Genomic DNA, 25298 nt, shown 5'->3' on the forward strand with positions numbered 1-25298 from the left:
ATTTGATAGAAAAAATCTACAAATTAATTAATTGAATACATAAAGAAATCTGAAGCTTATTTGGGTGTGTACTTTGCAATACTGTGAATTGAATGCAGTGTTGTTTTTTTTTAATGTACAAGTGGTGGCATAACAGTTGCTGAAAGACCCATAACTTTGGATTTCTTGACTTTTGTGTATTTAAATCTTCAGGTATAATGTTGCACGAACAGCACTGTAGCCATATTTCTTTTATTGAAAAAAATGAAATAAATGCCCTTGAATGTGTGGTTATTGAAGTTAACACAGGTGCAAATGAAGACCCTGATCCTAAAACTTGATCTGCACAGGCAAACCCTTATGTCATCATGGAGCCAGTTGCAGAATTAGAGCCAAATGTGATCCACATTTATTTCTGCCCCAAGTTCAAAGTGATGGTCTTTGAGTGTTTTTTAAATCATTTCAACTCTTATTAGTGGTCAACTTTATTTTTAGTTACTTACATAACATAATTAAATTTCCATGACTGGAATGTAATACCATATAAGGCAATCACTATCTTTATTGATTAACTTTTCTGAATGTTGTATTTTTAATAAACAGTCTTAACTTAAACGGCATTATTTTTCTATTTGTGCCAAGACTAAGACTTTGTTTCCTCATGATTTTATTTCTGTATGTTTAATCATGATGAACATGAATTCTTTCAGAATCCTACAAAACTTATTTGGATCTGTTCATTGTATATAGTATATATAGATTAGCAATCAGGAAAAAATCCTATGAAATCACTGGTAAAATAGCTGTATATTTTAAGGACTTCAACATAATGAAGGAAGTGGGATGTGTGTATTTATTTATACATTCCAGTACACTATAGAATTTCTATAGTTGAGGTAGATGAACAATTGCTTACGTTAAATACTTTATATGATTTTGTTTTAATATATCGTGACGCTATCTAAATCTAAGTGGAAATGGGGTGTAAGCTTCAGGGTCTGTGCATGAGCCTGTCAGATCCTTTTGGTGTTATCTGAATTGTCTATCTCAATGTTTGAGGGGTTAGGGACCCTTTTCAATTATAGGACTTTTATGGATGAGGTAGTTCTTCAGTGTTAAGCATTATGCAGTCTGTGGTGCTGTGGAATTATAAGTAGTAAATGGAGAAAGAGGCTGCCTAACATGAAGATTTAAGATGCCACTCACATTGCTCTAATTGTCAGATCTGCTCAGCATGAAAGAGTATTATATAACATATTTTGATTTTTAAGATGAGCCTAACAGTGTCAATACCTTACTTCTGTAGGACCACAATTGTGCATGGTGCTATACATGGGCACTTACTTATTTAGCACATTTTCATTTACTGTGTAACAAGTCCATATCTTGAAAAGCAAATGTATGATTGGTTCAGTGACCGTATGGTACAATATACAAGAACATAAGAATATCCATACTGGGTCAGTGCTGCGGTCCATCTAACCCAGTATCCTATCTTCTGAAAGTGTCCAGTGCCAGGTGCTTCAGAGGGAATGAACAGGACAGGGTAATTATGAGTGATCCATCCTCTATCATCCAGTCCCAGCTTCTGGCAGTTGGAGGTTTAGGGGCATTGTAGCATGGGATTGTTCACCAGACAATCTTGGCTAATAGCCATAGAGACCAGTACTTGATAGAATAAACATCCTGATAGAAGCTTTTGGGAGGATAACTGAGGGAAGTAGCACATTAACTGGAAGTGTTTTTCTAAGTGAACAGTAGCCACTGGAGAGGCACTATGGTCTAGTGGGTAGAGCAGTGAACTAGGTATGAGGAGACTTGTGTTCTGTTCCCAACTCTGCTACTGTCTTATTGTGTGACTTTTGGGCAAGTTCATAGAATCATAGAACTGGAAGGGACCCCGAGACATCATCTAGTCCAGTCCCCTGCACTTGTGGAAGGACTAATTATCTTGACCATTCCTGACAAGTGTGTGTCTAACCTGCTCTTAAAAATCTCCAATGATGGAGATTCCACAACCTCTGTACACAATGTATTCCAGGGTTTAACCACCCTTTTTTCCTAATGTCCAACCTAAACCTCCCTTGCTGCAATTTAAGACCATTGCTTCTTGTCCTATCCTCAGAGGTCAAAAAGAAAAATTTTTCTCCCTCCTCCTTGTAACAACCTTTTACATACTTGAAAACTGTTATGTCTCCTCAGTCTTCTCTTTTCTAGACTAAACAAACCCAATTTTTTCAATCTTCCCTCATAGGTCATGTCTTCTAGATCTTTAATCATTTTTGTTGCTCTTCTCTGGACGCTCTCCAATTTGTCCCCATCCTTCCTGAAGTGTGATACCCAGAACTGGAAATAATACTCCAGTTGAGGCCTAATCAGCGCGGAGTAGAGTGGAAGAATTGCTTCTCGTGTCTTATTTACAGCGCTCCTGCTAATACATCCCAGAATGATGTTCGCCTTTTTTACAATGGCGTTACACTGTTGACTCATATTTAGCTTGTGATCCACAATGATCCCAAGATCCCTTCCCACACTATTCCTTCCTAGGCAGTCATTTCCCATTTTGAATGTGTGCAACTTATTGTTCCTTCCTATGTGGAGTAGTGTGCATTTGTCCTTATTGAATTTCATCCTATTTACTTCAGACCATTTCTTCAGTTTGTCCAAATCATTTTAAATTTTAAGCCTATTCTCCAAAGCACTTGCAACCCCTCCCAGCTTGGTATAGTCCGCAAACTTTATAAACATACTCTCTACGCCATTATCAAAATAATTGATGAAGATATTGAACAGAACCGGACCCAGAACTGATCCCTGCGGGACCCCACTCATTATGCCCTTCCAGCATGACAGTTAACCACTGATAACTACTCTCTCGGAACGGTTTTCCATCCAGTTCTGCTCCCACCTTATAGTAGCTCCATCTAGGTTGCATTTCCCTAGTTTGTTTATGAGACGATCATATGAGACTGTATTGAAAGCCTTACTAAAGTCAAGATATACCACGTCTACTGCTTCCCCCTGTGCACAAGTCTTGTTACCCTGTCAAAGAAAGCTATCAGGTTGGTTTGACGTGATTTGTTTTTGACAAATCCATGCTGACTGTTACTTATCACCTTATTATCTTCTAGATGTTTGCAAATTGATTGCTTAATTTTTTACTCCATTATCTTTTCGGGTACAGAAGTTAAGCTGATTTGTCTGTAATTCCCCGGGTTGTCCTTATATCCCTTTTTATAGATGGGCACTATATTTGCCCTTTTCTAGTTCTCTGGAATGTCTCCCGTCTTCCATGACTTCTCGAAGATAATCGCTAATGGCTCAGATATCTTCTCAGTCGGCTCCTTGAGTATTCTAGAATGCATTTCATCAGGCCCTGGTGACTTGAAGACATCTAACTTGTCCAAATAATTTTTAACTTTTTCTTTCCCTATTTTAGCCTTTTCTGATCCTACCTCATTTTCACTGGCATTCACTACGTTAGAGGTCGAATCACCACCAACTTTCTTGGTGAAAACTGAAACAAAGGAGTCATTAAGCACCTGTGCCATTTTCACATTTTGTGTTGTTATTTTTCCCTCCTCACTGAATTGTTTCAGTTCTCTGTGCCTTTGTTTCCCCTTTTATCCTTTGCTCCTATTTTTGGGGGGGTTGGACTTGTTGTGACACTGCATCCCATATTCGTCATGGTGATATTATGGTATGATTATGGCATAATTCTGATGCATATTATGCAAGATGGGTCATGTAGGATGTCATTGGTAAAGTTATGATTTGTTGAATATGCTTATCCTACTTGTATGCATGTATCATTTGTGTTTGAAGTTATGAATATTGACTGTGTTTCAAATGTAGTTACATCTGTATAAATGTAGTTATAGAGAGAGAGATTAAAAGTAGATGATTCGTTAACAATCAAGGCATGTAAAAAATCTGGGTTGGACATATACAGTACAGATCTTTAAGTCAGTTTCTTGTGCGCTCAACCTGTGGAGCACATTGATACTAGATGTAGAAGTTATTCATGGTTATTTTCTATTTCTGGAAGTTCCTATCAACAAGGAAATGTTTCTTGTGGCTTGTACAGATATTTTAAAATGTGAAACATTTTCTACCTGCCTCGTATAGTAGAAACTTATTCTTCAGAACTCTCTCTCTCTTACGTACATTATTCCTTTTACTGTCCCATTCATGATGCTGAATACGTAAATGTAATTTTGTCCATGCTGCAGAAAAAGGAGGCTGTATTACCACAGGTTTTCATTTAATATTGTATAGTTAAACTGTGGCTCTTGTTTTTGATATTGCAAGCCATTTTGTTTTCATTGTACATAAAGATACATCACACCTGGGTGATGCCCATTAGGCAAGATGCTTTCAGTCTAGATAGTGGGTGGGGAAGGGCCTATTCAGGACAATGTGCCATTAGGAAAAACAATAGGAGAAGCTTATCCCCCACCTGGTGAGCCTTCCTGAGAAGATACAGACAGCCCGTAAGTAAGGCTGCTATGACTCTACAAGGACATATGACCAGACAACATGATTTTGGACTCCATCTTGGGATGTCAGTATTTTTCCACAAACCGGTCTGGAAACCAAGTTTTGAAACAAAGGGTTCCTGCCATATGCAAAAGCTATATAAGGCAGGGAGTGACATCATCTGACGTTCTTCACTCCACACTCAAGACAGCTCCTGGAAACACAGAGGAACAAAAACTGATCTCGGGGAAGTGTTGGATTGCAGGCTAAAAAGATTTCTAGCCTGTGTATGAAAGACCTGGGGATTCCAAGCTGTAAAGCAAGTGCAGCTTGCCGCTTAAGAATCTGCAACCTGCTTGTATCATTTCTCAGGGTGAGAATCTAATTCATATCCAATCTATTTAGCATATTAAGATTAGTGGGCATTTTTGTTTGTTTGCTGTGTAATCTGCTTTCATCTGTTTGCTATCCCTTATAATCACTTACAATCTATCTTTTTGTAGTTAATAAATTTGATTTTGCTTTATCTAAATCAGTGAGTTGGAGTGAAGTGTAAGAAGATTGTAGCTCAAGGGGCAAAGACCGTTGCATATTCCTCTCCATGTTGAGGGATGGGCAAACTCTCTGAGGTTACGGTGTACAGTTGCCAGTGCAGTGCAAGACAGTATCACTTTGGGTTTATACTGCAGTGAGGGGTGAGAGTCTGGAAAGCTTGAAAGTTGGCTGCTATCTGTTTTATGTATTTAAGTGGCTTGGGTGAAGCTGCTCTCTCAGGTAGCTCAGCTTGGATGTGTGGCACCACCTGCTGTCGTGTCGGGTGATAACAGGGCCTGCGTTAGGCTGGCTGTGTCTCCAACCATAGAAAGCAGTGTGAGCTGGGCCAATTCAACTGAGTGGTTACACGGCTGCAGCGGTTTCTCACAGCTCTCAGACTGCACCCCAGGGGTGACAATCTGTGACATCTGACTTTCAGTGTATGTATATTGCCAAGCACAGTGGGGTCTCAGTCTCGGCTGGGTCCTCTAGATGCTACAGTCATACAAATAATAAGAGTGTAAAAGGGCACCAAGCTGGACTCAGGATTGACTACAAAGTGGAATGGAGTACTGAGGACAGAGGTGGAACTTATGGAGTACTTTGAAAGTTGAAAGGAGAACCTTGAAGTCAGTGCAGGTCTTTGAGAAGTGGCTACTGTGGGAGGGAGAGATAGGAAGATAATCTTAGCTCCTGTATTTTAGATGGAGTAGGAAGGATGGAAAAAGGAGACGTGAGCAAGGAGGAGACTACAAGAAAGGATAAGGCACCAGAACATGAGTTGGTTTTTTGGCCACAAGGATAGAAGGAAAGAAAGGAAGGAATTAATTTTGGTAACAAAAGGAGAGAAGCCTTTTGATCGCATCTATATGAGGGTCTGGCATTAGTATGGGATTCCCTGTATAAGCCAGTAACTGCTGCCTACTGCTAATGGAGGTCATTCATCATAGATGGACATAAATGAGAATATGTGTTCTTGATCCTAGATTGCTCTTTGGTACAGGCTGCATGTAGAAAAATAGGAGCTGAATTTGTGATCTTGGATTAACTGTGTGAAAGGTTCAGCTGAACTCATCAATCTTAGTTTGTTCAGGACTGCAGTTTGGACTTGAGGCACAGTTCCAGAGGTTTAAAGCAGCTTGTTAGTTACTAATCCAGTAATGCAAAATGAACTCACCACTAGCTTGCTTTGTATTACTGGGAGAAATACATTCAGAAATCTTAGTACATAAAATAATTAAGCCTTTGGTCCTTACTAATCCATTATACTCTTCCTTCCTAAGTGAAGCATTTGTGTTGATCTTCAGCCTTAAAACAGTACTGAGGTTTTCAGCTGGTATAGACTGGATTCAAAACCCAGTCAATCATTTCTAATGCCTTGATAGGGCTTGTAATAAGAGCAAAAAGAAGACTGCATTTCTGCTACCTCTTCCATATACTCAATGGCTTTCTTCGTTCTAACTGGAGTTTATTAATGTTAAAGGAAATTGTGGAGGATTCATCATTTTGAAACTTTCACTTTAGCTTAGATTTTATCTTATTTTTAAGGAAATGTGTAAGACACGGGTCAGGACACCTCAGGGGGTCGCGAAGTTATTACATGGGGGGGGTTGCAAGCTGTCAGCCTCCACCCCAAACTCCACTTTCCCTCCAGCATTTATAATGGTGTTAAATATAGAAAAAAAGTGTTTTTTAATTTATAAGGGGGGGGGGTCGCACTCAGAGGCTTGCTATGTGAAAGGGGTCACCAATGCAAAAGTTTGAGAACCACTGGTGTAAGAGCAAAATCTCTCGTATTTTTAAACATGAAAAGCACAGTTAAGTTTATGTTAATTCTGATCCAGAAAACCATCTTCATTTTAGCATTTGGCAGGAAAATTAAAATTATTCTGCAAATAGATACTTGGTTTAAATAATTTGAGGAACACTTCTCTAGTTGCAGCTTGGTCTTGGGTATGACATTTTTAATTGCTGGTCCAGTACAAGGGCTTGGAAGATATTTGTACTGGTTTGCAACAGTGTTTCTAGCCTTGCCAAGTCATAACATTTTTGCTTATAAAGTAGTTGGATGGTTGGTTTTTATAATTTTGCTGCTGTGTTAATGAATGTTAACTCTATTAAACTTTGACATTTTCAAAAGACCTTCTGTCAAAAGTTTGAGTAACAGCCGTGTTAGTCTGTATTTGCAAAAAGAAAAGGAGTACTTGTGGCACCTTAGAGACTAACCAATTTATTTGAGCATAAGCTTTCGTGAGCTACAGCTCACTTCATCGGATGAAAAGTAAATGCTTGTATCACAGTTGTTGTGCTGTCTCCCAGTATATTGCCTCTGGGAGGCCGTATTGCTACTAACAAAAGAATTTCCTTATTCTACATTCAAGAGGATCTAAAATGGCCCAGATAAGTAGAGAAAATATTGAATTTAGAAATAAAAGGGTTTGATGTTAACCCTGCTCATTTAATTGTTTTGATTTTATAATGTAGTTTTAAAAAGCATCTTTACGGTTCCAGGCATCTTTGACATACATTTAAAATATAGGTTGGTAAAAGATAAAAGCAGCAGCTTTTCTTCCCTCTGTAACCCACAGATAACCAATCAAAGCTTAAACCAAACCCAAACAGTGCATTGTTTCATCTACAAATAACTTAATTCAGCCTTTTTAATGGATAGGATAGGGTTGTAATCAATGGTGATTGTGAAGGTAGGAAAAACAGAAAGTTGATTGGGAGTGAGTTTGAGATGGCAACTGGATGAAATGTTTGGAAGATGGTTCAGTAGGTAAGACTATGATCAGGTGTACATTAAAAAGTTAAGTCTACCCAGCCACATCACTCATCAGTGTAAAAAAATCCAGATCCTTGAGTGACATAGTTAAGCTGACCTAACTCCTAGTGTAGACAGTGCTGGGTCAACAAAAGAATTCTTCCCTAGACATTGTTACAAATCCTCTCGGAGTGGTAGATTCACTACGGTAACAGGAGAATCCTTCCTGTCGCTGTACTGAGTGGCCACACTGATAGTTCTACAGCAATGCAGCTATGCCACTGTAGCAGTTTAAGTGTAGCTGTAACCAGAGATCGGGCAAGGGTGGGCAAGATGTAAAATTGGGAAGCATTGGCATAGATGAAGTAAGCGAAACCATGAGATTGGTGGGTTCCTTGAAAGAGGATTTGGAGAAAGAGAAGATGAGGGATGCTAACTTATCTGGGCTATAGAGAGGAAGAGGAAAGGCTGAAGAGGCAATTGTCAATGTCTAACATAGTGAATGCCAGTGAAAATAAGGTAGGATCAGAGGGTAGAATAGGAAAAGAACAAGTTAAAAATTACTTAGACAAATTAGATGTCTTCAAGGCACCAGGGCCTGATGAAATGCATCCTAGAATACTAAAGGAGCCCACTGAGGAGATATCTGAGCCATTAGCGATTATCTTTGAAAAGTCATGGAAGATGGGAGAGATTCCAGAAGACTGGAAAAGGGCAAATATAGTGCCCATCTATAAAAAGGGACATAAGGACAACCCAGAGAATTACAGACCAGTCAGCTTAACCTCTGTACTTGGAAAGATAATGGAGCAAATAATTAAGCAATCCAATTTGCAAACGTCTAAACGATAATAAGGTGCTAAGTAACAGCATGGATTTGTCGAGAACAAATCCTGTCAAACCAACCTGATAGCTTTCTTTGACAGGCTAACCATCCTTGAGGACGGGGGGAAGTGGTAGACATGGTATTTCTTGAGTTTAATAAAGCTTTTGATACTGTCTCACATGACCTTCTCATAAAGAAACTAGTGAAATGCAACCTAGATGGAGCTACTAACTGCAGGTGCAAAATTGGTTGGAAAATCGTTCCCAGAGAGTAGTTATCAGTGGTTCACAGTCCTGCTGGAAGGGTATTAATGAGTGGGATCCCACAGGGATCAATTCTGCGTTCAGTTCTATTCAATGTCTTCATCAATGATTTGGACGGTGGTGTAGAGTGTACACTTATAAAGTTTGCAGACAATATCAAGCCTGGGAGGGGTTGCAAGTGCTTTGGAGGATAGGATTATAATTCAAAATGGTCTGAAGTAAATAGGATGAAATTCAATAAGGACAAATGCAAAGTACGCCACTTAGGAAGGAACAGTCAGTTGCACACGTACAAAATGGGAAATGACTGCCTAGGAAAGAATAGTGCGGAAAAGGATCTTGGAGTCATAGTGGACCACATGCTAAATATGAGTCAATGGTGTAACACTGTTGCAAAAAAAGCAAACATCATTCTGAGATGTTTTGGCAGGAGCTTTATAAGACCGACATGAGAAGTAATTCTTCCACTCTACTTCTGCGCTGGTTAGGCCTCAACTGGAGTATTGTGTTCAGTTCTGGGTACCGCATTTCAGGAAGGATGTGGACAAATTGGAGAGTGTCTAGAGAAGAGCAACAAAAATGATTAAAGGTCTAGAAAACAAGACCTATGAGGGAAGATTGAAAAAATTGGGTTTGTTTAGTCTGGAAAAGAGAAGACTGAGAGGGGACATAACAATTTTCAAGTACATAAAAGGTTGTTACAAGGAGTGTTATGAATTATACCCGATAGGTCACGCACAGGAACTGCTGCGAATTATACCCGATAGGTCACGCACAGTTCGAGTCTAGGCTGAGGCACACGAACAAAGTCCACAACTGCAGGGTTCCCAAAAATACTAAGTTTATTACGCTCGAGTGTGGTGCCCCCCTGCTAATCAGGAGGGGACCCCGCATGCAGGTTATACAAAGATTATATACCTTTTAGCAAAGCATGTTGCCCTCGTGCATCGGAAACCTTAGCCAATAAACAAACCCTTCTCTTTTCTACCACCTATCCCTGCTAAGTACATTCCCCGTGCTAAACCATTACTTTAACTACATTACATGTCCTAAAGCAATGCATCAGTAACTTTTCTTATCAGGATGGGAGGCCTACATCAAGGCCAGGAGGCAGGGAGTTAGGAACAGACAAAGAACAGAAACAGGGAGTTGAAACAGGCTGGAGATAAGGGGGAGAGGATTTTCACAGGAATGCAGTATCTAAGAAACACTCCTCCTGGTGCACCATGTGCTTGCTTTTAGATGGTGGGCCCCAAACCAAAATGGAGTTACATATGCTAACTTTTCCTTAACAGGAGGAGGGAGAAAAATTGTTCTTTTTGACCTCTGAGGATAGGATTGGAAACAATGGGCTTAAATTGCAGCAAGGGAGGTTTAGGTTGGACAGTAGGAAAAACTTCCTAACTGTCAGGGTGGTTAAGCCCTGGAATAAATTGCGTAGGGAGGTGGTGGAATCTCCATCATTGTTGATTTTTAAGAGCAGGTTAGACAAACACCTGTCAGGAATGGTCTAGGTAATACTTAGTCCTGCCAGTCATGCAGTGGACTGGACTAGATAACCTTTAGAGGTCCCTCCCAGTCCTATGATTATATGTAGTTGAAGAACCAAAGGAACATAGAGCTGCAAAAGCCAATAGAAGAGAGAAAAAATGGAGGAGAGTGCGATAAATGATGCTGAAGAGAGCAGACATATCAAGAATACAAAGAATAGAGAAGTGCATCTTTAGTTTGGATTTAGTTTGGGAAGTTGGTATAGGTGATTCATTCTGGAAGGGGTGATTGAAGGGTTGGTGGAGAGGAAGTCTACACAGCATGTTCCAGGATTTTGGTGACAAATCAGAAGAAAGAATAAGGTAGTAGCTAGCTGTTAAAGCAGCGTGAATCAAGAGAAAGTTCTTGGGTGAGCATAGTAAAGGCTGTCAGACTGTACAGTCTATAGACCAGTGGTTCTCAACCAGAGGTTTGCATATCCCTGTTGTACGCAGTGGTCTTCTAGGGGGGTACATCAACTCATCTAGATATTTGCTTAGTTTTACTACAAGAAACAAAAAGTATTAGCGAAATCAGTACAAACTAAAATTTCATACAGAAAATGACTTGTTTATACTGCTCTGTATACTGAAATGTAAGTACAATATTTATATTCCATTCAATTTATTTTATAATTATATGGTAAAATGAGAAATAATAGCGTGCTGTGACACTTTTTTGTATTTTGATGTCTGATCTTGTAAGCAAGTACTTTTAAGTGCGGTGAAACTTGGGGTATGTAAGACCAATTAGATTCCTGAAAGGGGTACAGTAGTCTGGAAAGATTGAGAACCACTGCTATAGATAAATCATACATACCTTGTGTTTGAGGGAATATAACTAAATTTAGTTTTTTCCTTTGTATTGCAAAACAATCAGATATATTTGTGCAACCACCAAATAGTAGTTTTAACTGACATCTGACCAAGTGACCAGGTCTGAGACAACCTTGGAGTGCTTCTAACAAAAGATTTTATATATTTGGCATTAAACCAGACTTGCATCAGAGAAAGTGGAAGTCTGGCAAAGAATTGAAGAAAAGAGTTCTGTACTACATATGACGTTTTCCTTTTGACATCTAATATGCCTGCTCAGGAGTATGTCACTGTAAATAAATGAGACCAGGATAAAGTTCCCTATATCTGCTCCTTTCTCCTTCAACAAGGGAGTCATGGATTGTGAAATCTGGTTTCCCCCTGTGAAATGTGTATAATATAGGGTAAAAGCACACACAAAAAACAGATTTCGCAAGCGAGACCACAGTTTCTCAAATTGGGGCTCCTAACCCAAAAGGGAGTTGCAGGGGGGTTGCAAGGTTATTTTAGGGGGGTTGCACTATTGCCATCCTTACTGTCGTGCTGCCTTCAGAGCTGGGCGGCCGGAGAGTGGTGGCTGCTAACTGAGCGCCCAGCTCTGCAGGCAGCAGTGCAGAAGTAAGAATGGCAATACCATACCATGCCATCCTGACTTCTGAGCTACTGCTGGCAGTGGCTCTACCTTCAGAGCTGGGTTCTCTCCAACTGCCCAGCTCTGAAGGTGGTGCCACCGCCAGCAGCAGTGCAGAAGTAAGGGTAGCAGTATCACAACCCCCCCTACAATATCCCACAACTCCTTTTTGGGTCCAGATCCCTCCAGTTACAACACCATGAAATTTCAGATTTAAATAGCTGAAATCATGAAACTTACTATTTTTAAAATCCTATGACCACGGTTAATTTCACAAATTTGGTAGGGCCCTAGTGATTAGGTTCTCCCTCATTGTTCTGAGTGGGGGAAAATGACTTTAGCTACAGTGTCCCTGTTGCTTGCATGGTAGCAGGATTTCATAGGGTCTATGTCTCAGTAAGTTGCAAATGCAAAAATCCATTTTAGTGCAGACTTACAATTTAGCAGGTTCAGCTATATTTAATTTTATTTACTAGATTCTGTTACTTTCAATAAACAGTTACTTGCATTAATTTTAAAATGCAGCATATGCATTTTCCAAGTGTACTTTTATTTAACTGAACAGATAATGGGATTGTCCTGGTTTTATATTATAAGGTTAAATGTATACAGCAGTTCTGTCAAATGTCTAATATTACTGCTTACAAGAATAAAATTTCTTCAGGTTATACTTAATTTTTTTTATTCCTGTCTTGTAGATATTGCCTCATCTTAAATGCTACAGGAGCTAGAAAACTACTGTTGTTAAAATGTCAGCTCTCAGCAGTGATTGCCCACATTTGGAATCGGTTGGCGAAATAACAAAGGAAGAATTGATACGGAAATCTCATGTGAGTTTCAGTTCTTTACTTGGTTCCCTGCTGGAGTAAATCCAGTTGTGTATTTCAGCTGCAGGGCTTGTTGCTAATGGATCGACAAATTACTGTTTGTGCAACACATTTAAGTGGTAAATGTGATCATGGACAAAATATTTAGGTTAAAGTCTTACCATTTACACTGTAAATTACAGTGTACATGATCTGAGTTCTACTGTTAAACAAAAGAAACAAGAAGAATGGAGCTGATTTAAGCAGTAAAACCAGTTATTTCATACATAACATTTAAAGATGAATAATTATATACCAACAGTACCAGCTAGCCTGTCTCAAGGGTTCTCTACCTCTTTCATAGTATGGCTATATTTTAAGACAGATTTTTGTGGGCTGGCTCCTATTAGTGATTGTACAGACCGCTTCCCTTTTCATTTGAAATGCGGTAACATCCCTGTAGCAACTACAATTGCTAAGGTTGAAAAGTAACATAAAGAAAGAATTAATTGTATTTTAGCTGACTTTTAATGCTATTATCAGAGAAAATAAGGAGAAGAAGCTAGCATCCTGTGACCAGTCAGCTCTCACTGGACCACCACATGCTCTTGGTCAAAGGACCACAGTTTGAGAACCTCTGCTCTATCTAACCTTTGCTTCCTATCTCATTAAATATGGCAGCTGAAACTTTTAATAATTCATAACTATAGTGGCTATGAGGTGGAGAAAGAGTCCAACTTCTTCTGCTTTATGTATATTTTCTTAGACTGAAAATGCAACAGTTGGGTTCTTGTTTCTCTGTTTAGAAGTATGGCACTTCTGTGCTACTACATATTTTTGTATGCTGTTTATTTTGTGATTTAAAAATTTCATGCTTCTTTATTAAAGGAAAGTCAAGCCGCAGAATGGTTGGTTTTAAAATAACCAGTGTCTGTCAGTGTGACCTTGAAAGCTTAAAATGAGATGGTATATGTACTTAGTTTCCTTTTTAAGCCCCAAATAACAAGTGAAATATCACATTGTGCTGTATAGCAGACTTTTCTCTTGATGTCTATTCCCTTCTACTCTGGAACACTTAAGAAATTTAGAGAGTTTTGGCACAGTCTAAAAGGTAATAGAAGTGGAACAAAAACTGAATGGCATCAACAAAATTCTTGATTTTCAACAAAGATTAGATTACAAAAATTGTAAATTCATCTGGTGATGAGCAACTGAGTATTTTAAGTCTTCATTGCGGTACCAGTTACTTTATGTTGTTTTGCACTGGAGTCTTGTTTCCTTGGGCCATGGTACTGCACTGGTTTTCAGAGGTTCCAAGGGAAGAAGGGACCATTGTGATCATCAAGTCTGATATCCTGTCCAACATAGAACTTCCCCAGAATAATTCCCAGAACAGATCTTTTAGAAAAACATTCAATCTTGATTTAAAAATTGTCAGTGTTGGAGAATCCACCTTGATCCCTATTAAATTGTTCCAATGGTTCATTACTCATACTGTTAAAAATTTACAACTCATTTCCAGTCTGAATTTGTCTAGCCTGAACTTCCAGCCATTGGATCATGCTATACCTTTCTCTGCTAGACTGAAGAACCCATTATTAAATATTTGTTCCCTGCAAAGGTACATATAGACTGTAATCAAGTCACCCCGTAACCTTTTCTTTGTTAAGCTAGTGAGAGAGATTCAAGGAGCTCAGTCATAAGGCATATTTTCTAATCCTTCAGTTTACTGCTTCTCAACCAGGGGTATGCACAGGTTTTCCAGGGGGTACTCAGTCTAGATCAGTGTTTCTCATCCTGAGGGATGTGATCCCTGGGGGGGGGGGGGGGGAAATGTGTCTCAGGGCGGGTTTAGGGGAATTGCAAGTGCAGTACTGATACTAGGGGTGGCAAGCAGGGCCATTGCCTGGAACCACATGCCACGGGGGTCCCCGTGAAGCTAAATTACAGTGCTTCAGCTCTGGGCAGCAGGGCTTGGGCGTCAGCCCCACCCACTGCCTGGGGCTCCAGCTTCAGACAAAGCTCGCAAGTGAAAAACAGGCTCAAGTATCACAATGAAATGTAACTTCAATATTCCAATTGATTTTATAATTACGTGGTAAAAATGAGAAAGTAATCAATTTTTCAGTAATAGTATGCTGTGACACTCTTGTATTTTTACGTCTGATTTTATAAGCAAGTAGTTTTTAAGTGAGGTGAAACTTGGGGTACACATGACAAATCAGACTCCTGAAAGGGGTACAGTTGTCTGGAAAGATTGAGAACCATTGCTTTAGTTAATCATTTTCCTGGGTCTTCTCTGAACCCTCTCCAGTTTATCACCATTCTTTTTAAATTGTGTTCACCAGAACTGGACACAGTATTCCAGCAGTGGTCGCACCAGTGCCAAATACAGAGGTAAAAAAACCTCTTTACTGCTACTCAGGAGTCCCCTGTTTATGCATTTAGGATTTCATTAGCTCTTTTGGCTACAGCATCCCACTGGGAGCTCACGTTCAGCTGATTATCCACCATGACCGCTAAATCTTTTTCAAAAGTCACTGCTTCCCAAGGTAGAGTCCCCCATCCTGTAAGTATGGCCTACATTCTTTGTTCCTAGAGATATACATTTACATTTAACCATATTAAAACTCATATTGTTTTCACCCAGTTTACCAAGCTATCCAGACTGCTCTGAATCAGTGACACGTCCTCTTCATTATTTACCATTTCCCCCAATATTTGTGTCATCTGCAAACTTTTATCATGATGATGACTTCGTTTTCTTCCAGGTCATTGATAAAAGTGTTAAATAGCATTGGGCTAAGAACCAATCCCTGGAAACTGGATTAGTAAAATAATTCCTTATCTATATTTTATTAACAGGGCACTTGTCAGGACTGCAAAGTTAGAGGACCAAACCTTTGGGCATGCTTAGAGGTAAGCTGATCTACTGCAGGGGATATGTGTGATAGATCTGGGTGGTCCTCTAGTGAAGCTGTATATAAAGGTTTGCAACATTTCCTGCATAAACAGCTATTATGAGGGGCTTAAAATTTAACTCTAAACATTACTTTATATCAAAGCTTACCATACATGCTTTTAGCCTCAAAGTGATTTGCTTTGTAACCAAGATTCAGACATGCTTACATTTTGTAACTGAAAATGATCATGAACTTAAAAATGAAATTTTGCTGTCTGTTCACGAGCCTTTCCAGGGTTATTTGTCAGTGAGGTAGATTATAAAATAGCTTTAGGAAATCGTATGTTCTGCCTGGTCAGTAGTCCTGGGAAGGTCTTAATGCATCACAACAAATTACATTTCTTGAGTTGCTTTACAAAGAGTGGAAATACTATTGGTATTTACAGTAAATATTGACTTGTCAGAGCACAGCATTACCTGATGCAGTGTTTCTCAAATGCAGCCACTGTGTCTGCTTGTGGCCACCAGGGACTTTTCTTGTGGCCACAGCCTCCTGGGTGGTGATGGGGGGAGGGCAAAGCCAGCAGTGGTTGGGCCCTGCCTACCTCTGGAGAGACAAGAGCTGGAGGAGCAGGCAGCCAGTGAGTTCCCCATCTTCCAAAAGCTGGTGGGTCAGGCTTTAGCCCTTGGGTGGCGGGTGGAAGGCACCAGCCACTGGGCTTCAGGCTTTTTCCCCGGCCATACAGTGGCAAGCTCTGGCCCCAAGGTCACTGCCCCCTCCAGTGCCCGCTACCTCCATATCCACCTCCCCATCCAGGGCTTAATTTGTCTCAAAGCTTGCCGAGGCTGAATAAGTCTGCTGTGAAAAGTGATATATGTATGTTTGTTAATATCACTTTTCACAGCAGACTTAGTAACTAGCAGATCTTTTTAAAAAAAAAAGGGCGGGGGGGTTGCAACCAAAAATTAAAAGACATAAGAAAAAAGACCAAGAACATACAAAGCTCCTTATTTGTGTTTCTATTCTGTTAGGCCCAGTAAAGAATAGAGACAACTGTACATTATTTTTATTATTGAGTCTGGAAGAAAAATCAGACATAAATTACAAGAATGTGGACGTATATATGTGCATATTTATTTGTTTTTCCTAAAGTTAATTAAGTATTTTAGGAAAACTTGTCAGAGTGGTCCACCGGCAAGAGATGGTGGCCGCACTCTGAGGCCACCAAAACAATTGTTGTGAGAACCCTTGACCTAGTGTCACTTCATTGTCACCAAGCAAAACAAGTAAAATAAACATTTATTCAAACATTTAAAAATTCCATACAAACATTTAAAAAGTATTTTCTTCAGGCTTTGTCCTTACCTACTCTACCTACTTACCTCTTTTCCCCCTCCCTCTTAAAATAACTTCACCACCTTACCTCCAGCATTAAGATATATTGCTGCTTCACCATCCCAGCTTTTGGCATGAAGGGGGGCTTCCAGATGTTTTTAAAAAATGAATGGAGAGAATGTTGCTTCTGATTAAGGTGCATCTCTGTGGTACAAGAAGGGAAGTGCAGCTGAATCAGCTGTAAAATGTCACTCGAGGTGCTGCAGGTGTGCAGATCTGCCTCAGCAGGGTTTTTCAACTCCTCGGTGAGCTCAGATGCGTATCTCTTGTCAACACTCAAATCTGGGCTGAAACGTGACAGGGAGCAACCAGTATGTATATATTTCTAAAATTGCTTTCCACCCCCTTCCTCTTCAAGAGAATCCTGGTTGCAAGAAAAAGAACAGATTTTTCTGTTTTTCTCACAAAAAGAGAGAAGGTTGGCTGAAGTATTATACAATTTCTCATTAAACTGTTTTTTTAAGCTACCAAATTACATCTAAAAAAACTTTTAGTGGGGGAAAGCAAAGTGGAAGGAGTGGGAAGGATGGGAATATCCGGTGGAAAAGTTACAAAACGAAATGGGGAGGGGGGGGGGAGAGAGAACACCAGGCATTTGCTAAACAAAAATCATTTTTTGTCTGTTTTGAATTTATATCCACTTCAATCTGGAACACTTGGACATTTATTGAATAATTTATTTTAATTTCCTACCAGCATTTCCATAGGGTGATATTATAATCACAAAAAGACACTTCAAAGGAGGTGTCATGGTGTGATATCTCCTCTTCTTGGATGATTTGGCACCTTGCCTTCCCCTTTGTGCTTAGCCAAGCACCCAGCACATGGTGAGATCCCAGCATGATAGAAACTTCATTATCCTCATTGCTTAACCAGTACCTACTGTTATCTTCTATAAATGCGTGCTATTAAAGTTTTAGAAAGCAGTTAATGCAAACGTACAGGAGCTATTTGACATTTAAGTACCAACGCTTTGTATGAGCAACATCTGTGTTAATGTGCACAAACAGTATGTACAGATTACTTAAGCGCTTGTGTTTGGTGCTCATGGAAATGAGGGACTAATAGCAATGTCTTGAGGTTAGCATTGTACGGACAGCTTCAAGTTTACATACCAGCTCAGCAACTACATGTTAAATCAGAACTGTAATAACAGAATTGTTGAGAGTAAATAGACACTGCATTTTGTAACTCAATATGGCACATGCTTAAAGATGGGATGTTGATGGCTATTAGCCTTCAAGGGTAATAAATCCGTAGGTTATAAAATAATATTCAGATTGTCAATAGCCTTGATGTGCATATAAATGTGCACTGATGTTGAAATGATTGACATATTGAATATTAACAATTTTGACAGTTTAGAGGCAGACTCTGAATTAAAGATCCCAAATAATACACACACAATTGATAGTGCCATGTTTACATTTCATGGATTTTCAGAATATCTTGGACACTTTGTTTTTTAAATAAGAAAAAGATAAAGTTAAAACAGCTGAAGAGAACACATACATCAAAAACATTGTCTAACCCCACCCTCAAAATCAAGGAAATTCAGAGGAAAATCTTGCCGCATTCTCATTGCTTTACTATATTATTTATTGCAGTGCTTACCTTGAGTGATACCTTGCTCTTTTCAGAATCCTGCAGATGTACAATAGTGTGAATTAAAAATGCATTTGGAAGCTGTATCACTTTGTTCTGTAAGTTTGATTTGACAACTCACTAAAAAGAATTAATAGAGTATACTGCACCATAATTATGTCTCTTATTTTTGTTTGACAGAATAGATGTTCGTATGTTGGCTGCGGTGAATCCCATGTAGATCACAGTACCATACATTCTCAGGTAGGGGTGTGTGTGTGTGTGTATGTATATATAACATATATATACACGGTTTCATTCTAGTTTTTGTCATCTAGGGTCTCGCCATCAAATGGTAAAAGCCCTTTATTCTAGGACAGCAGCTTTCTCCCCCCCCCCCCCCCCCCGACTCCTTGAGAGGAGGAGATGGAGGAAGGGAAGTATAGTTAAACAATATTCTTGTTGTTTTTGACCAATGCAGTCAGGTAGTTTTTCCTGAGTTGAAGCTTTGCTTGTTGATGATGCCTTCTGGCGCTTGGGGATCATGTCTAATTCATTTGGGGGCCCATGTGTTTATAAAATGATTATGCAGCTACATAATTATTCATCTATTTAAACTTACTGCATAATTGTGCTCCACAACATAAAATGCCCCATGCTTCTCACTTGGGAGTTAACACTGCAGTTTAATTATGCTCTTTTAAATTAACTATTTCATTGCTGATCATTTTAACAAAAATTCTTTGTCACTGTTGGATGTAGACAGGCAGTAGGTTTGGGTGCAGTGGAACAGTTAATTACTGTCAATGTGTAACAAGGGAGGAGGAATTTTGTCTCGCTGGTACAACATCTTGCTTCTCCTTGACAATTTCTGGAAAGCATCTTTGTGTTTGCAATATACAAATCTGCATAAAATACATTGAATTTAATGTTGAAATCAATAATGAAGAGTTTGGACTGGTGTGGGGAAGGGGTGGAAAAATCATTATTGCGTAGTCCAGGATTCCTGCTCCATAATTCAGGTCTAATGTGCAGCTTAGCTCACAGAACCTTGTTCATAATTCCTGCAACTCCTAGCAGCATTCTGCCATCTGACCTGTGTTTGGAGGCTTTATTAAGTTTTTGTCTTTTACTCTTCTCAGACATTATTATATAAACAGTAATGTCTTTTTTTTTCCAAATAGATTATTTTTTCCTACGTATGATGCTTGGGTTAATTGTCTGTCTGCACTCTAAGGGTATGTCTACACTGCAGTAAAAGACCCACCGCATGGCTGCAGCTGGCCTGGGTCAGCTGACTTGGGTTCACAGGGCTATAAAATTGCAGAGTAGATGTTCAAGCTTGGACTGGAGCCCAGGCTCTGGGACCTAGTGGGGGGTGGTTTCAGAGTCCAGGCTCCAGGCCAAATGTCTGCACTGCAATTTTCAGCCCTGCAGTCCAAGCCCCATGAGCCTGAGTCAACTGACCTGGGCTCTGAGACTTGGTGCCACAGATTTTTTTATTGGATTATAGATGTACCCTCTGCAGCATGTGGATGTTTTTCTCTCATGACTTGAATCTACAGCAGAAAGGTCTTTGGAAAGATTGTGGAAGTCTTTGAACCTTTGGAGGAAAATATACTTTTGTATAGGGCCGTTCACTTTACTGTGCAGTCCTCTTCTTTCTGACCTCCAGTACATTACATTGGAAACTCTTAGAGAATATCTGAACATTTGGAAAATATATATCATATAATAAAGTGCATTTGTATAATATATGTATTGATGTACTGCTTCAGTGCATCTCCTACCAAGCTTAGAACCTGGTCTAGGGGGCTGTGCCTTCAGTTATGGGATAGACACAGCATAGTTAGACGGGATGCTTGTGCATATGGACACACTGTCCCATTTTACACAAACCATCTTGGATAGTGTAAACACATTAAGTAGTTGCAACAGAAGCAACCCACTGGTTCAAGCATGGCTGCCTGCCATTTAACCCTTCCATTCTGACCACTGAACTGCAAACGGAGTGAACCTTCTCATGCATTTGCAATGGCCATTGACTAGAAGTGCTTTACCTTGCACGCTGCTACCTCGTCATGAGATCAGCCAGATTTGGTAAATCCCTGGTGCGAGGTGACCAAAACATTCAAATTCAGTACGAGGGCTAGAAATGTCTATGCATATCAGGAAAGAGCGAAGAAGCTGGCAAAGCTGGGGATTGACTGGACCAGTGACCAGTGCAGGGAGTAGATTAAGCAGCTCAAGAGCAACTGTTGTAAAGCCAAGGATGAGAGCCGTACCTCTGGGAACATTCCATCATCCTACCACTTTTACAAGGAGTTTGACGGGGTGCTGGGTACTGTGCTGAGTGTGGAGCCAACAGTGGGTCACCATCAGTTGGGGTGGCAACCTTCTGAACGCTGAATCAGAGGGGAGCTGGAATAGGCTACCAAAATGACTCTGGTGCTCACACTAGTTCCTGAGGAGGTTTTTCCACCAGAGCAGCTGTAGCATGTCCTGAATCCATACTCAGAGGGGCAGTTTGATGATCCCCAGGAGGAGCAGCCTGCCACAAAACCAGCAGAAGTAGTCCCAGAGCCTGGTAAGTTTCTTGTTCCATGCTTGCTGCTGCTGTTTGTTATAGGAGTGGGAGGGATTTGTGGTTTGACCCAAAGCAAAATATATTGCTAGCTACAGGTAGCAGCATGCTTCCACTAATGGTAGAATGCGTGCCAGAGCCTTGGTATCAACCCACAACCACCACCATCATGTGGAATTCGAAGTGGAGACCAGGAAGCATAAACAACAGTTAAACAAGCATTCACACTTTCATTTTTACTTGATACTTGCACGTTCTTGCAAAGATGCGCTGAGGTGTTAAAAGTAAAAATCATATATTACCTTCCCTTTTAGTATGCCATTCTGAATAAATCAGCCACACAACAGTGTAACAAGCCGTCTGTACACGGTAAAGATGGAGGGTGAAATATAGTCCACGGATGAAAAAAATCAATGTCTGAAATACAGCTGAGGCTGTATGAAGTACAGAAATGTGCTAAGGAAGAAGGGGGGATGGCTGTGTAATTCTTTGACAGTCCATTATACTGTGTGTTCGTATATGTAGACTTAGTTAGAGGAGGCTTTATTGGAATCTATAGGGAGGCAGTAATCCATGTGGATGCTAACACAGCATCTTGTTGATTCCCCCAGGAATTTTGACTCAATTACAGATGCTGATAGCTGCAAACTTTTCCCATACTAGGAACCCCAAATAGCTATTCACATTTCGAGAAGGACATATTTTCTGTACCCACCTCTGAAGGTCGCCAGCCCATTCTATTACCAGATGTGCTGCTCAATTGTCATAGCTTGAAAACCTCTCGGGCTGGTTTGCCACTGGCAGCTTGGAATAAAATTTCACTTTGCCATTCAGGAAACTCAAAGGATTATGTCCCCCAGAAATGTGGAATGCCTAAAGGGATAGAGAAGGCTTAGGTAGTAATCTGCGTGCCCTCCCCTCCTCCCAAAGCCTACAATAGTTTGCAATCTTTAAACCAGTGGTTCTCAGCCCATGGTCCACTTGCAGCCCAATCAGCACACAGCTGTGGCCCATGTGATATACAGGTTATATATTATTGTGTGGATGTGGCCCACATAAGACACAGGGCATGTCTACACTCAAAACTTAAGTAGACCTATATTAGGTCTACTTACAGGCACTGCAGTAATTACTGAGGTGGTGCGTGTCCACATTACCCTCCTTGGATCATTGGTGTGTGTCCTCATCAGGAGTGCTTCCACTGACCTAAGAGAAGCAGTGCTATTTTCTCATTTCTCATTACTTAAGCTTCCCACACTCTTAGCTCCAGTGGTAGCTCCCTGCTAGGAGCCTGGCTGCCCCACAGTCTCCCGGGCTCTGGGCATGCTGCCTCCACCTCCCGCCACTCGGCTCCCAGTTCCCTGTCCTGTGTTGGAAGGAAGCCGCCCAGGGCTTCTTGGTTCCCTGCCGGGAGCCAGTCATTCTTGTCAATTTCATGGGTTCAACGTGGAGCTGTGAAATTAGGACAGCCAAAATTTCTAGCGGGGGGTGGGGGTTGGAGGCTGGCTTTTGCACCCCCAGCTGGGAGCAGGAGCCAGCCACCCAGCTCTCCAAGGGAGTGGGGGATAGCTGGGCTCTAGCTGCCCAGCTTTTTGTCAATTTCATGACTCCCCTGGAGCTGTGACATTGACAAGAGAGCTAACAGCCAATGTAAGTAAGAGTGTCTACACAGACACTGCTTCACCTAACTACGCCGAGGTAAGCCTTATGCCTGTCATGGAGGTGGAGTTATGTCATTGTAGTAGGGTATGTACATCGGTGGGACACGGCTGTAGTGTAGACACTGACATAATTAAGTTGACTTAAGCTGCGTTTCGTCGACCTAACTGTGTAGTGTAGACCAGGCCACAGAGTGCTACATATGTGGCCCACAGTGGTAAATAGGTTGAGAACCGTTGCTTTAAACATAGCATTTGTAAATTTTAACTTACTGTTGTGCTCTTTTTCACTCTAACTCTGTTGTGTCCATGGAGCTTCTGGGAACCGAAGCATTTCTCTTACAATATACTGAAGCAGCATTATCGAAGTGTCAGTTTTTGGCTTTGAGATTCTACAGGTACTTTGTGGATGCACTGAACCATTTTTGAAGTACTGAGATGATAGTGTTCTGTTGGACATGCAGGTCCTTCAGCCTCTGCAGGCCCTTGTACCTCGCCAGCTAAGCCACATTGCAGCAGGAGCCTGAGATTTCAAACTGTCACAGACCGGTCCAAGAGTAAGAGTTTCTGTGATAAACTTACAGGATATTCTGGACAGGGCCAATAAGCAGGTGCAATATGAAAGGGAAAAGGATTCATGACAAGTGGAAAGGCACAGGCTGAAGATCATGGGGACAGAATTTTAGTGTATGAGGAGAGACTGGCAGTGTGATTTTTGGAGCAGAACCGTTGCTTGAGGGAGGAAGATCTATTTCAGAGGCTGCTTGCGCTAATGATCACAAGAGTACAGACTCTTGCTGCTCTTGCACGACATCCTGTGTTCCCTCCCTGATACTATGTGCTGCAGACCACAAACATTTTGGACAGTTCTATGTTGGGTGACTCTTGCAACTGGGACTTAACGCTACTTAACACTAGAGAGGGCAAATATAGCCCCCTGCAGGACTCTGTCCTTGTGCAGTGGTACCAAGTGTCGAAAGTGCAAGAAGGGAAAGGAAAACTGGTGGTGGGGGAGAGGACATGGAAAAGTAGGGCATTTGCTTGTTGGCACCAGTTTCACTATTTGCCCAGTTCACCGTTTATTTTATGCACTATGTTTTATTACTGGTTTTACAACTGGTGTTGGTTTATTGCTGTTGTTTTGATGGAGTAATGACAACTGGCCTGCCTGACTGTGCTTTAATATGGGGTTTTTGTCTTTGTTTTTTGTAATACTGCCATGTTCACAAACAAAGGCTTTTCTTTTATTAAGAACGTTTGTGTTCATAATGTGTATTTTGAATAATAAACACATGATGAGGCACACTGTCTGGCTGAGTGTTCTGGTTCAGCAATCCATTTCTGTCATAGGTCCGTGCAGGGGGAAATGGCTCACCTTTGGCTTTACAAAGATTGTGTACGGCACAGCAAGCCTCAACAGTGCAGGCAGCATTGATGATACTGGAATCTAAACAGTTCTGTAAATGGAGCTGGGGGGATTTCAATCTGCCAAATGCTCATTCAGTCACCATTCTACACTTACTGAGAGTGTAATTAAACCTTCTGGCCAGGGCCTCTGAGATCAATAGTTTCATAAGCCAAGGCAAAAGATAGTATGCGGGGTTCCCTAGAATAACAGGGGGAGAGTTACTCCATTTATGCCAGTGTTGTCTGGTGAGAATCGTGTCCTGGTCTGACTATGAAGGTAAACTCCTGATCGGCAGGAAACCCTGGCATCATGAACCCTTCCAGTACAGCCCATGTTGGCATCCATAAATAGGTCTCTCTGGTCCACAAGGACCTCCATCACAATAGTATCCTTTGTGGTTTATGTACTCATGTGTCCTTGAGGAGGGAGGCTATGGGCACATGAATCCCATCAATGGCTCTGGCACAGTTTGGAAACCCCGTTCTCTCAAAACCAGCAGTAATTCAGGGATATTGTTTATGCCCACAATCTTGCAGTAAATCACACACCTGATTTCCTCAGGAACTTCCACTGCCACTTTATCCACATTTGTCTTTCCAATGCCAAATTGATTAGCAATGGACTTGTATAATTCTGGAGTAGCCAGGTGGATATAGCAACCTGCTTCTCTGGCCATCCTCTTGCATGTGTCATGACACTGGAAGGTTGGGGCAAGCTGCTTACAAAGCTCCAGAAATGTAGCTTTCTTCTTGTGGAGGTTCTCATTAGTAGTCATTCCAGGTGCACATGACAATGTGCTTGTCAGTCTGTGCTTGTGGCGCTGCTCCAGAAGCGCTGTTCTACATAGGGGCATCAGCGGCTATACTGAGAGTCACAAGCAGCATTAGCCAGTTTGAGTCTGCCATGTCTCTAACGTTGTCATCGTCGTCCTGCTCCAACAGGTGCCTTTGGTAGGTGAGAAAATGCTGTCAGTATGTCCAAAAGATGGCCTGACAGGATGTCTCGGTGGGCTGCAACAACTTCCTGTAAGGTGCAATGTGGACAGTTCAGTTTTCCCATAGTGCATCATGAACAGGGGTAGAGCAGCTTCAGCTGGGGAGAGCACTCGGGTCTGCTTCAGCATTAGTGTGAGACTTCGG

At 40.9% G+C, this 25298-nt stretch overlaps 1 protein-coding gene across 8 annotated transcripts in view; it reads left to right on the top strand.

Moving 5' to 3' along the window:
- USP33 (ubiquitin specific peptidase 33) overlaps positions 1 to 25298 on the top strand; it is an 89268-nt gene that overhangs the window by 2096 nt on the left and 61874 nt on the right. For 5 of the 8 annotated variants that reach the window (XR_005226630.2, XR_005226629.2, XM_007062571.4 and 2 more), the window contains exons 2-4: positions 12520 to 12651; positions 15493 to 15546; positions 18711 to 18773. Coding sequence is in view for 5 of the 8 variants with exons in the window: in XM_007062571.4 (XP_007062633.2) it covers positions 12571 to 12651; positions 15493 to 15546; positions 18711 to 18773 (198 nt within the window). In the remaining 3 variants the exon portion in view is untranslated. Of the gene's footprint in view, positions 1 to 12519; positions 12652 to 15492; positions 15547 to 18532; positions 18629 to 18710; positions 18774 to 25298 lie in introns of those variants that run through there. The other 3 variants (XM_037908010.2, XM_037908011.2, XM_043520805.1) reach the window with 3 other exon arrangements.

This window comes from Chelonia mydas, chromosome 8, assembly GCF_015237465.2.
Source record: "Chelonia mydas isolate rCheMyd1 chromosome 8, rCheMyd1.pri.v2, whole genome shotgun sequence".
Taxonomy (NCBI): Eukaryota; Metazoa; Chordata; order Testudines; family Cheloniidae; genus Chelonia; species Chelonia mydas.